The 13,758-nt window shown below is 44.7% G+C and overlaps 1 protein-coding gene across 5 annotated transcripts in view; it reads right to left on the bottom strand.

Moving 5' to 3' along the window:
* Positions 1–13,758, bottom strand: part of RDX (radixin) — a 63,085-nt gene that overhangs the window by 29,611 nt on the left and 19,716 nt on the right. For 2 of the 5 annotated variants that reach the window (XM_038761578.1, XM_038761577.1), the window contains exons 2-5: positions 9,045–9,108; positions 6,267–6,350; positions 3,323–3,418; positions 2,033–2,307 (exon numbers count right to left, since the gene is read on the bottom strand). In XM_038761578.1, coding sequence (XP_038617506.1) covers positions 2,033–2,307; positions 3,323–3,418; positions 6,267–6,350; positions 9,045–9,056 — 467 coding nt within the window. In that variant the 5' untranslated portion in view covers positions 9,057–9,108. Of the gene's footprint in view, positions 1–2,032; positions 2,308–3,322; positions 3,419–6,266; positions 6,351–9,044; positions 9,109–9,368; positions 9,431–10,559; positions 10,769–13,758 lie in introns of those variants that run through there. The other 3 variants (XM_038761576.1, XM_038761575.1, XM_038761579.1) reach the window with 3 other exon arrangements.

The raw sequence follows: 13,758 nt of genomic DNA, 5'->3' as shown, positions 1-13,758 counted from the left end.
CCCGTCTCTCCCCACTCCAGTTCGTATTTCATTCTGTTGCCCTGATCATTAAAAAAAAAAAAAATCAATCCATGTGCCCCAACTCCTTAAAAAACCCTCTGATGGTTGCCCATCCATCTCCCCAGACTCCTAAGCATCAGCTTTAAGGCACTCAGTCTCCTCTTCCCCTCCGACCATACTTTGCTTAACTACTAAAATTCACTCCTCTCATACCAAACTACTTATTATACCTCAGTCTCATCTATCTCACTGTCAACCCCTCGCCCACTCCCTCCCTCTTCATAGCCGACAGATCACTCTCCCCACCTTCAAAGTCTTAGCAAAATCACAGCTTCTAGAGGTCGTCCCCTACTATACCCTCATGAACCCTTTTCACCTTCCCTTCTGCGTCGCCTGTGCACTTGGATCTGTATCCCTTATGCACTTTTTATTCACTCCTTCCACAGCCCCACAGCACTTACATACGTATCCTTTATACCCTTCTAGTTCTCTTATTTGTGATCTGTTAAGCGCTTACTATATGTCAAGCGCTGTTTATTCTGGCTTTCAAAGTAATGGGCGCCTGGAGTAAATTCCAGAGGAAGTTGAGACATCCCCATTTCTTGGCGAGTTGAAAGAAAAGAGTAGACTTTCAGGAATTCATCTGTCCTGTGATATGGAGTCATTCATCCTTCTAGACTGTGAACCCACTCTTCTAGACTGTGAGCCTACTGTTGGGTAGGGACCGTCTCTATATGTTGCCAACTTGTACTTCCCATGCGCTTAGTACAGTGCTCTGCACACAGTCAGCACTCAATAAATACGACTGAATGAATGAATCTGGAGGCAAAGAATCAAACCCGATGGCTTTTCCAGGTTCCTTCCAGCCCAGTGATGGATTCCTGCTTCAGTTGTCTACCCTCCCACCAGCCGATTGGCCCCCCCATGCTATTATTTACACCTCTTCTCATAATGATGGCTGACATCAATTAAACCCTGTTCCTCTGCCTCCGAAGATTTTAAACTCCTTAGAAATAGGAATTGCACTTTAACGTTTCAAGTGGTCAATATCAGATTGAAAACTTTTTTTTTTTTACAGGATACCTAAGCTGTGCCAATTGATATTTCACTCATTAGCCAGAAATTAGGAAGAGGATCGTATACTACTACTTTCTGTTGCAGTTCAGGAAAGGGGCGATGGGCTAGTGGAAAGAGCAAGGGCCTCAGAGTCAAAGAACCTGGGTTCTACTCCCAGCTCCACCACTTGTCTGCTGTGTGACCTTGGTAAAGTCATTTCACTTCTCTGGGCCTCAGTTACCTCATCTGTTAAAATGAGGGTTAAGGCTGTGAGCCCCACGTGGGACATGAATTGTGTCCAACCCGATTAGCTTGTATCTGCCCAAGTGCTAAGTACAAAGTAAGCGCTTAGCAAATACCATTAGGAAAAAGAGAAAAAAATGAGCTCGAGGCCTTGTGGATGGGCAATTCTTCATGAGACTGTGTCTCTGGGCAAGCTCTCCAACCGAGTGACAATCTGCACCTCAAGTCCTGGCTGGCCTGACCTCACCCTGTCCATCAGCTTGACTCTGGAGGGTGCCTGTAGTCCCAACTCTGCCATTTGTTTGCTGTGTGACCTGGGGCAAGTCACTTAACTTCTCTGTGCCTCAATTACCTCATCTGTAAAATGGGGACTGAGAATTTGAGCCCCATGTGGGACAGGGACTGTGCCCAACCTGACAGACACGTATCTACCCCAGCGCTTAGTACAGTGCCTGGCACATAGTAAGTGTTTTACAACTATCACGGTTACTATTATTATTGTTAGGAGCCAAAGTGAAAGAGCTAAAGCCAGAGAGATCTGCCCATCAGGTGGGGTTCCCCAGGTGGCCTTGGACAGGAATAATGGTACTTTGACTCCCAAAGTAGTCAAAGGTCCATGCTACCAAAATCAACCGACAAATTAAAACCCCAAACACAATTTTCTCTTCAGGAGATACGCCCGACTCGAGGACACACGGCCGGCACCCACAAAATAAAGGCATCCTCTACTTACCGCTGGGGGAGAAGTCTGTCATTAGCTAAATAACCCAGTTTATGAACCTCCTTATTGTAATCTCCATATTTGGCTTGAACGGCATATGAAGCGAGTAGGACAGCAGTTTCTGGTGGGCAGTAGATTTCGTCATTTAAGATGGCCTCTTTCACTTGCAAGAAGAAAAGTCTCTGGGTGATTTCCTGAATCAACTCCTCCGACACGTCTTCAGGAAAGAATTTAGCTCTAAACTTGAACTGCAGAGGATTCTCTTTCCTCACATCTTGCTGTGTTACCTGAAACAATAATGTTGCAGTGTATTAGAAGCAAGACTATTAGCACCAGAGCTGCAGGTTTCAAAAACTGTGTCCCTTTTGGCAGAATTCCAAGATGAAAAATGAATTCTGAGAAACTGGCAGATTGTTCTTGGGTGTTAGTTACATTTAATAACTGAGCAGAGTCCGTCACTAAAGCCGGTTGCTATACGGACCAGGTGGAAGAAATCAGTGGGTTGACTATCAAGGGCTTAAAAGATCCAAGTGTACAGTGGATGCAGAGGGGAGAGAGGGCATGGGAAATCAGGGATTAGTCAGGGAATCTCCAGAATCAAACTGGGTTTTTACGTGACTGCAAAGCTGCAGATGATCCCAAGTCCCATTTGGGTCCAAGGCTGGCTACCTTCTACCCTTCTGTCTGTGCTGGACTATTTAACGGATGGTGGTAATAGTTTCGGCACCTCCAACGAGGAATGAGCCATGCTCCTGACACTTCGGGGCCAAGAACCCCTCCGGAGGAACCGATTAGAGTTCGAATAGCTTCTGCGACGCCATGGTGGACTGGTCTCGGGACCAAAGAGGTCTCCACCATTTCTGAGCTCCTCAGCCTTCAAGAAACCCACGCAACCCCCGGGACCGCCGAACAGGTCTGAACGCTGCACGTGGCGGGAACTCCATCCTACTCAAAACGACGCCAATCTGGGTCTCTACAACTACCACTAAGGGATCCCACTCAGCCGGCGAGACCCCCGCCCCGACCAAGTTCAGCCATGCAGCAAATCAATCCCCCAGGTCAATCACGTTTTGATTTTGCTGCATTTGCTTCCTGGTGACATTATTTCATTAGCCTCCATATGCAAACAGATAAGTGCTGGGGATCACAGGTTATCATTTACTCATTCAGTCAATCGCATTTATTGAGCACTTACTGTGTGCAAAGAACTGTACTAAGCGCTTGCGAGAGTGCACTAGAACACATTCCTACCCACAAGGAGCTCACATCTAGAGAGTTATCAGAGTTTTACGGGTAGTTTACCTTTTTATTCAACTTTAGCCAAGTTGAGTAGCCTTTGCTGTCCACGTACTGAAGGCCAAAAAACCAGACTTCACGTAGACCAACCGTCTTCACCACCTGAAAACAAACATGTCAGCATCAGTTGAATGTCTACACCTGACGGTTGGAGATAATAACCCTATATATGAAGGAACCATTTAAGGAACTCAGGAAGACTAGAGCAAACTCGATTTTCTAACCAAGAAAATTTCTCTTCTTGCTGTTGTAACTTTCTCGTGGCATTCCAAGAGAAGCAGCGTGGCTCAATGGAAAGAGCCCGGGCTTTGGAGTCAGAGGTCATGGGTTCAAATCCCAGCTCTGCCAATTGTAAGCTGTGTGACTTTGGGCAAGTCACTTAACTTCCCTGTGCCTCAGTTTCCTCATCTGTAAAATGGGGATTAAAACTGTGAGCCCCACATGGGACAATCTGATCACCTTATAACCTCCCCAGGGCTTAGAACAGTGCTCTGCACATAGTAAGTGTTTAACAAATGCCATTATTATTATTATTATTATTATTATTCCACCTCATTGGATTTTCCTGATCATGTGGGTTAGTTCAGCTCCCCCATTCCCCTACTCTGAAGCAGCGTGGCTCAGTGGAAAGAGCACAGGCTTTGGAGTCAGAGGTCATGGGTTCAAATCCCAGCTCCACCACGTGTCAGCTGTGTAACCCTGGGCAAGTCACTTCACTTCTCTGGGCCTCAGTTACCTCATCTGTAAAATGGGGATTAAGACTGTGAGCCCCCCGTGGGACAACCTGATCACCTTGTAACCTCCCCTGCGCTTAGAACACAGATTTGCACATAGTAAGCGCTTAATAAATGCCATCATTATTATTATTACTGCTGGCCCAGATTTCCAGCTCCCACTCCCCACACGCAGAGCTTAGAGAAGCAGCGTGGCTTAGTGGAAAGAGCACGGGATTGGAAGCCAGAGGATATGGGTTCTAATACTAGCTCTGCCAATTGTCTGCTGTGTGACCTTGGGCGAGCCACTTAACTTCTCTGGACCTGTTACCTCATCTGTAAAATAGGGATGAAGACTGTGAGCCCCACGTGGGAGAACCTGATTACCTCGTATCTACCCCAGCACTTAGAACAGTGCTTGGCACATAGTAAGCACTCCTTGTTGGGTAGGGATTGTCTCTATCTGTTGCCGATTTGTACTTCCCAAGCACTTAGTACAGTGCTCTGCACACAGTAAGCGCTCAATAAATACGATTAAATGAATGAATGAAGCGCTTAACAATTACCACAATTATTATTATTATTACACCTTAAGCTCCATGTGGGACAGGGATAATAATAATAATAGTAATGGTATTTGTTAAGTGCTTACTTTGTGCTGGGCAATGTACTAAGCACTGGGATAGAGTCTGAGGTGCTCAAGAAATGCCGTTGACAGAAATCTGTCCATCTGAAGTGGGCACAGGTTATGTTACTAAGCTTTGGGAAATTACGAAATCAACTGAGAAAAAGGTTGTTGGGAAAAGGATCCCAGAAATGTGGGAGGTGGATAGATCACTATGGTTCTCCTGTCTGCCACAGGGTAATCGAAGTTTCACGACAGCCTGGTAGAAATTGCTTCGGGAAGAAATCTGCGTTTGGCCTTCCAACTTTGTGTTTCGACAGTTAAGGCGCTCCCTGCCTCTCCTCACGCTGGCATGGCTTTCGTACTTCCCGTCTCCTCAGCTCATACGTGCTTCCCAATCTATTTCACCAGCCTCTCAATCCCGCTGCCATGCCACTGCAGCCCTTATAACCGGACTATTTCCTTTTTTTAACGTGCTGACTTTTAGTTTACTGGCTGCTCCTCTCCCAATCCAGGGAGGCCGGGGTGGGCCACGGCAGGACGGAGTGGACTGTGGGGGCAAGCAGCTATTGACAAGGGTCAGCGGAGGGGTGGGAGGGCAGGAGAGAGAGGGAAAGAGAGAAAACAAAACCACCCCTCCACATGGTCGTGGCAGGGAAATGGGATGGAATAAGGTGTGGGAGTGGGGACAATGGCCGTTTCTAAGTTTTAAAAAAATTAAAAAAAGAGACATACATCATCATCATCATCAATCGTATTTATTGAGCGCTTACTATGTGCAGAGCACTGTACTAAGCGCTTGGGAAGTACAAATTGGCAACATATAGAGACAGTCCCTACCCAACAGTGGGCTCACAGTCTAAAAGGGGGAGACAGAGAACAAAACCAAACCTACTAACAAAATAAAATAAATAGGATAGATATGTACAAGTAAAATAAATAAATAAATAAATAGAGTAATAAATATGTACAAACAGTACATACAGGAGATGTCAAGTTCAGGAAGATGAAGGAGGGGCAGGAAATTGCACCAATAGCTGAGGATGGTGGTATATATAATAAGTATGATATTTATTAAGTGCTTACTATGTGGTAAGCACTGGGGGTATACAAAGATCAGGAGATGAGATCCACACAAGACTCACAATATTATCCCCATTTTTTACACGGGGAAACTGAAGCCCAGAGATGTCAAATGACTTGTCTATGGTCCCAGAGCAGGTCAGTGGCAGAGCTGGGAATCGAACCCGGGTCTCATGACTCCCAGGCCATGCAGTTACTTTGACAGAAAACATGTTACGGAGAGCAAAAGTCCCCGCGCTACTGGGTAATTCCCACAACCTTCTTGAACAATATTGGCATGAACCAAGAATCAGAAAAGGCTTTAACATAATGGCACAGAAAACGAGAATTCATTCATTCAATCGTATTTATTGAGCGCTTACTGTGTGCAGAGCACTGTACTAAGCCCTTGGAAATTACAATTCGGCAACAGATAGAGACAACCCCTAACCGACGACGGGCTACAGTCCGGCTTAAAATTGCTTTACGTACATCAGGCATTTTATAAAACAGCAACAGAAAGGTCGAATTATATTGGGGGCAAGTTTACCTGGTCAAAAAGTTGTTTACCCGTGGTGTTGGGCTGAATAGCAAATTCCAATTCTGCATCCATTGTCGTAACTCTTACATTGATCTGTGGAGACAAAAACATGCAGAAGACAGTCAGTGTGCTTACTGAATATCAAGTCCTGATGAACAAATATAGTGAATGTTTTACTAAATTATAGTGATTAGATCACGTGGTTTATATAAATCATAAAGTGACATTCCTGCACATACTCTATAATCTTTACATATAAAATAAAGGAATCTTAGTTCCAAGGAACACTAAATTAATATTCCAAATGGAGATCAGTTTCTGCAAACACTTCGGGTCATCTCGGAGGAGCAGTGTGGCCTAGTGGGAAGAGCACGGGCTTGGGAGTCAGAGGATGTGGGTTCTAATCCCGGCACCGCCACTTGTCTGCTGTGTGATCTTGGGCACGCCACTTAACTTCTCTGTGCCTCAGTGACCTCATCTGTAAAATGAGGATTAAGACTGTGAGCCCCATGTGGGACAACCTGATTACCCTGTATCTACTCCAGCGCCTAAAACAGTGCTTGGCACATAGTAAGCGCTTAACAAATACATCATCATCTAATATCCAGGTTTCCTGATTTTTGAGTTGAGATCCAACCAAAGAAGCACAAGAAGTGAATAGTTTGCCCAGTTTGGGAATACCCCTTGACATCAGACACAACTAAGCACAGGGACCACCACCACGATGGTTTGTACTGATCTTGCAAAAGCATTTAACACAATCAGTAGATAACAATAATAATATTTGTTAAGCGCTATGTGCCAAGCACCGTTCTAAGCCCTGGGCTAGATGCAAGGTAATCAGGTTGGACCCAGTCTCTGTCCCACAAGGGGCTCACAGTCTTAATCCCCATTTTACAGATGAGGTAACTGAGGCACAGAGAGGCTACGTGACCTGCCCTTGGTCACAGAGCAGACAAGTGGCGAAGCCGGGATTAGAACCCACGTCCTCTGTCTCCCAAGCCCACGCTCTTGACACTGGGCCATGATGCTTGCCATAGCATCGTGGTTCAGTGGAAAGAGTGCGGGCTTGGGAGTCAGAGGTCATGGGTTCGAATCCCACCTCCCCCACATGTCTGCTGTGTGACCTTGGGCAAGTCACTTCACTTCTCTGTGCCTCAGTTCCCTCATCTGTAAAATGGGGATTAAGACTGTGAGCCCCACATGGGACAACCTCATCTCCTTGTGTTCCCCCCAGCGCTTAGAACAGTGCTTTGCACATAGTAAGCGCTTAACAAATACCAACATTATTATTATAATCCCCTGGACCCCTAAATCCCCTATACAACATGCTCATTATGGGCAGGGAACGTGTCCAGTAGTTCTTTGCATCGTACTCTCCCAAGTGGTCAGTACATTGTAAGCGCTCAATAAATACCGCTGAGTGACTGACAGATGCAGAAATTTCTTAGTAAGTTTGGCTACTTTAGGGTGGGAAGGGTGGCCAGGTTAGAGCTGCGGTGTGTCCCAGCCAACCCACTCTCCATCTCCAATAGCACGGCTATGGAGTGGGCTTTTGGTCCCGCTCAATATATTCAATTTCTTCTCCAGCACAGCCACGCTGCAGAAGACAACGAGGGACAAAAACGCGCTCCCACATCTCCGGGAAACTCGTCCAAATTCCCAGGCTTTCGCCATCATCCGCACGCTGGCATTTGAAAGAATACAATCGTGCAGTCAAGAGAATCACCAGATGGTTCTTTGCAGGATAAGTAAATACGTGCAACTGAGATGATGGGGCCATTGGTGTCTTTCTTCAAGAAAGATATGTTGGCACCATGTGTTTTGGCTGGATTGCAAACAGAACATTCTTCCGATGACAAGATGAATTCCGAGCGATGAGGCGCTGGAAGAAATGGTAAGTGTGGCTGGCCTTGGGCAATAGGTGGTATTTACTGAGTGCTTACTGTGTGCAGAGCACTGTAGTAAGCGCTGGGCACAGGGTGAACACTGCAATGTGCAATTTCCTCAACATAAGCTCCTTCTGCCGTGTAGCCCCAATATTATAGATGAACTGCATGCAATTTGAAAAAGAATAGGTATTTTCTTTCAACTCTAAAATGCAAATTCATTACAATTCACTTCCTCTTGATAATTTATAGATATTGCTAATTTCCGTTGTTTTTCACTTGGTTCCTCACCAACTAAATATCTGATGAATAATGAGCAGTTTCTTGTTACACTTATATTTCTAAGTTACATTCAAATTAAGTTGAATTAAGTTCTAGACTGTGGGCCCGCTGTTGGGTAGGGACCGTCTCTATATGTTGCCAACTTGTACTTCCCAAGCGCTTAGTACAGTGCTCTGCACACAATAAGCACTCAATAAATACGAATGAATGACGTTGCACCTAACAAACTAAATTTGATCATAATAATAATAATAACGGTATTTGTTAAGCACTTACTATGTGCAAAGCACTGTTCTAAGCACTGGGGGGATACAAGGTGATCAGGTTGTCCCACGTGGGGCTCACAGTTTTAATCCCCATTTTACAGATGAGGTAACTGAGGCACAGAGAAGTGACTTGCTCAAAGTCACCCAACTGACAATTGGCGGAGCCAGGATTTGAACCCATGACCTCTGACTCCAAAGCCCGGGCTCCTTCCACTGAGCCACGCTGCTTCTTCTCTTGATCTTATTTAGTCTTTGAGATTTGAAAAGGTCATGGTTATTACTTGAGATAAGTTCGCTGACAGCCATGTGCTATTTGCATGCTAACACAAAGAGGAATAAAACATACTTACAGGTTTTGGCATTTTTTCTTTTCTTGGTCTTTTGACGTTCGAGCTGGAAATTTCAGAATTCCTCCTGTCAACAAAAGGAAAGCAATTTATCTGTAATAATGTATTATTGAAAAGTCTCAATATACTTTAACGTAGTACTGAAGTCTAGTCTGATATTTTTAAAAGGCGAAGATGTCGTTTGTCCACCTGCCTGGGGAAACATACCTAAAAACAAGTGAAACTCAAAGTGAAATGATTATAAATACCAAAAGTTTTATGTAATAATAGTAGTAATTATAATAATAGTAATAATAATAATAATAATGGTATTTGTTAAGCACTTACTCTGTGCCTAACCTAGTATTACGTGTTGAGGTACACAGATGATAACCAGATCCAGGCACAGTCTCTGTTCCACCCAGAGCTCATTTTTACACTAATAATTCTGTGCTTTCTTCATTTCATTCTGTTTTCCTATTTCAGTTACCTAAAAATATGAATTTCTTTAAGAGTACTGTAAAAAATAAGAAAGGGAAAGAAACAGTGAAACAGTACTGTAAAAAATAAGAAAGGGAAAGAAACTAAGATCACGTTAGTCAGAAGTTAGTTAGAAGTTAGAAGGACCTGGGTTCTAATCCCAGCTCTGCCAACTGCTTGCTCCGTGACCCTGGGCAAGTCACTTAGCTTCTCTCTGCCTCAGTTTCCTCATCCGTAAAATGGGGGTACCTGTTCTCCCTCCTACTTACTGTGAGCCTCATGCAGGACAGGGACTGTACCCCACCTGATTAACTTGCACCTACCCCAGTGCTTAGAACAGTGTTTGACACACAGTAAGCGCTTAAGTACCATTAAGATAAATTTACAAAAAGAAAAAATCTAATTCCTGGTAATTGAAATCTTCTGTTTTTACACATACTCTCGACTCTTAAAGAAAATTGCAGATAATTTGCAGGCAGATATATGGGAATTTAATGGGCTTTATGAATAAACCATACGCAAGCCAAGAAATATTAACGGTTGCCCTCCCGGAAAAATGTTCCTCCTTAAGGACATAGCTACCGTCTCCCCAAAGACATAAGACAATATAACACACATTGTCCCGGTGATCACGTCAAAAGGGAGAAATGATTGAGTGGGAAGAAGTGTGAAAGAGAAAAAGAGGCTTGAAGATGCCCTTAAAGAGGCCCATCCACCACTGCATCACACAGATACTCCTTACCACTGGCTTGAAACTCAATCACCTCGCCCCGTGCTATCTTACCTTGCTCATTTCCTACTAAAAGCTAACACCAACCTACTCACCCTAGCTCAGTCTCGTCGATCTCGCAGCCGACCCCTCGCCCACATCCTCTCTCTGGCCTGGAATTCCCTCCCTCTTCGTATCCCAAAGACCACTACTCTCCCCAGCTTCCAGGCCTTATTAAAGTCAAGCCCTGCCAAGAGGCATTCCCTAACTAAGCCCTCATTTCCCCACTACTATTCCCTTGCACTTGGGTTCGGGCCCCAATTTCAATCCCACGGCACATACGTACATACCTCTTATTTATTCTAACGTCTGTCTCTCCCTTCAGACGGTATCAAATCTGTTACACTGTACTCTTCGTAAAAGGGTAGAAGCTGGATCTTCAGGCTGTCTGTGTTGCCGACTGGTTTGAAGCTAACTGGTTTTGGCTACCACGGTGCAGTTACTTAAGATAGCACCTCATCTCTAGTCCTAATTATTTCTTTTAACACAAAGGAAACTGGCTCGGGACCAGTTTTTCTATAAATAGGGCCCTGGGAAAGCAAGTCACAATCAACACCTTTGGTGACTCCTGTGGACATGGCTCTCGGTTCCGTTTTTCACTGCAGCCGGAGTAAATATTTACATTAGAGGTCGAAGACCCTCTTTGTAGATCACTCCCACTCTCCGGTCGCTCTCCAGCCTACCTATTTTTATTCCTTCTTAAGCACGATTGATGGCAGATTGAACAATAGGAAAGGAAAATGCTCAGCACTTAGTGTTTGTGAAAACCACTTGGTTCGTTTTATATTTAATACTGTTCTAAAAGTCATAAAGCTTTTCTTCCCCCCTCTTAATAATGCTGAGCATCCTCAGCCTTTGACTTTTACGCACCCCAGCTCTTGAGACAATCAAATTTCTATAAACTCCAGGAAGAACTGCATACTTTTATTGAGGAATCTTGTCGATACTACAGAATACTGTCAACTACTACTGCATCTTTCTCTGTAATATTTCTCTCAGTGTTTCTTGCCACTTAATTAAACAATCCAGACTTCAAGTTCAGACTGTCCTATTTACAGAAGACTACTAAGATTCCAGCCCAGTGAGTGTCTCCCCACTCAAGAACCTCCATTGGTTGCCCAACCACCTCCGCAAACGGAAACACCTTTCCATCAGCTTTAAAGCACTCGATCATCTTGCCCCCAAACTAATATAACCCAACAGGCACATTTTTCTCCTTTAACGCCAACCTACTCACTGTATCTGGACCTAGTCCATCTCATCGTTAAACCCTCGCCCATATTCTGACTCTGGAAATCCCTCCCCCTCACATCCAGTGATTCTCAATCTCCCATCTCAAACAACAGACAAGCTGCACTGGACCCTAAAGATTGTAGACAGGGATTGTCTCTATTTGTTGCTGAATTGTACTTTCCAAGCGCTTAGTATAATTCTCTGTACACAGCAGGCGCTCAATAATTTCAGGTCTGAAGACCTATTTATCTGCGCCTTTAGTATATGGCTGGGAAAGGGAGGGTGAGGAGGTGAGAGATGATATTTAATTGTTACCACTCAGAAATTGAACCTGATCATAATTAACTGTCCAACACAATTGTTTACTAACCAGATCAAATCACTGTGCCACCGACTTTCCAAAATCCCCATAGAATTATTACCTAAGTGAATTGTTAACAAATCACTCGACCCACTCTGAGGGCAGAACAATCCAACAGATGATTATTACGTTTGAAAACATTAGATTTGCGTTATTTGTTGCCAAATTGTACTTTCCAATTCCAATTCCTAAAGTCACACACTTTTCAGCTATGTGACTTTGGGCAAGTCACTTAACTTCTCTGTGCCTCAGTTCCCTCTTCTGTAACACGGGGATTAAAGCTGTGAGCCCCCCGTGGGACAACCTGATCACCTTGTAACCTCCCCAGCGCTTAGAACAGTGCTTTGCACATAGTAAGTGCTTAATAAATGCCATTATTATTATTATTATTATTACTCCAAGCTCTTAGTACAGTGTTCTGCACGAGGTAAGTGATCAATAAATATGATTGAATGAATGGGTGTTTTAAATTGTCCACGTGTGAGGTTCCCCTTGCCCAATTTCCCTGCATCCCTGGGACTCTACTTTCACAAGAAAGTTTAGGGGTTCTCCTTTCATCACACTCGTAGAGGGGACAGTATCAATCAATCCATAGGGGTTTTATTGAGTGCTGTGCGCAGAGCCCTGCACTAAGCACTTGGGAGAGTATATAACAGAGATGGCAGACACATTCCTTGCCCACCAGAAGCTTACAGCCTCGTTGGGGGGGATAGGGGAGAGGAGATAGACCTTAAAGAAAATTATAGATACGTACAATTTTAGATATTTAGATATGTCCCCGTTTCCACCATACATCTGCTGTGTTTGAGCAAGTCATTTCACTTTTCTGTGCCTCGGTTCCCTCCTTGTAAAATGGGGATGAGTGTGAGTCCCATGTCGGACAGGGATTGTGTCCAACCTGATTAACTTCTATCTACTCCACGGCTTAGAACAGTGCTTGGCACATGGTAACTGCTTAACAAGTACCATAATTTTTATTATTATAAATATAAGTGCAAGGGTGACACAGAAGACAGAGGGAGTGGAGGAAAGAGGGCTTAACTGGGGACGATCTCTTGGAGAAGATGGGATTTTAATAAGGCTATGAAGGTGGGAAGAGTGATGGGCTGTCGTAGATGAAAGCGCTTAGTATAGTGCGCTGCACACAGTAATTGCTCAATAAATACGATTGAATGAATGAAGGAGGGCGGCATTCCAGGCTGAGGGAGGAAGTGGGCAGGTGGTCAGCAGTAAGATAGAGAAGATGGAGAAGCAGTGTGGCTCAGTGGAAAGAGCACGGGCTTTGGAGTCAGAAGTCATGGGTTCAAATCCCGGCTCCACCAATTGTCAGCTGTGTGACTGTGGGCAAGTCACTTCACTTCTCTGAGCCTCAGTTACCTCATCTGTAAAATGGGGATCAAGTCTGTGAGCCCCCAGTGGGACAACCTGATCACCTTGTAACCTCCCCTGCGCTTAGAACAGTGCTTTGCACATGGTAAGCGCTTAACAAATGCCATCATTATTATTATTATAGAGATGGAGGTACAGTGAGTATGTTGGCAGTAGTCTTATATTCCTGGCCTGGCTTCCAAGTCATACTCTTCCTTATCGCCAGCCACTAGCCAGCCACCCATGAGAGCCCGGCCCAGGCTGAAATCTTTCTGTGGGCCAAGTCCAGTGAGGATTTTGCCCAATGGCCAAATGAGTCAAGCAGGGCAGAGAGGCCTGTGACCCCTGGGTCACGGCTCAGCGGCGAGGACACTGCCTGCCTGCTTCGGAGCGGCAAGCGGCTCCCACGGGAACACACTGCATCCATGTCGCCGCAATGTGCCACCACCCTTAGAGAGCGATCCGCGCTCTTTCTTCACGTGTGACTCAATAATAATACTAATAATGATGGTATTTGTGAAGCGCTT

The sequence above is a fragment of the Tachyglossus aculeatus genome, chromosome 20 (assembly GCF_015852505.1).
Source record: "Tachyglossus aculeatus isolate mTacAcu1 chromosome 20, mTacAcu1.pri, whole genome shotgun sequence".
Taxonomy (NCBI): domain Eukaryota; kingdom Metazoa; phylum Chordata; class Mammalia; order Monotremata; family Tachyglossidae; genus Tachyglossus; species Tachyglossus aculeatus.
Note: the sequence above shows the minus strand (reverse complement) of the source record. Positions and strands in the feature narration are given on the sequence as shown.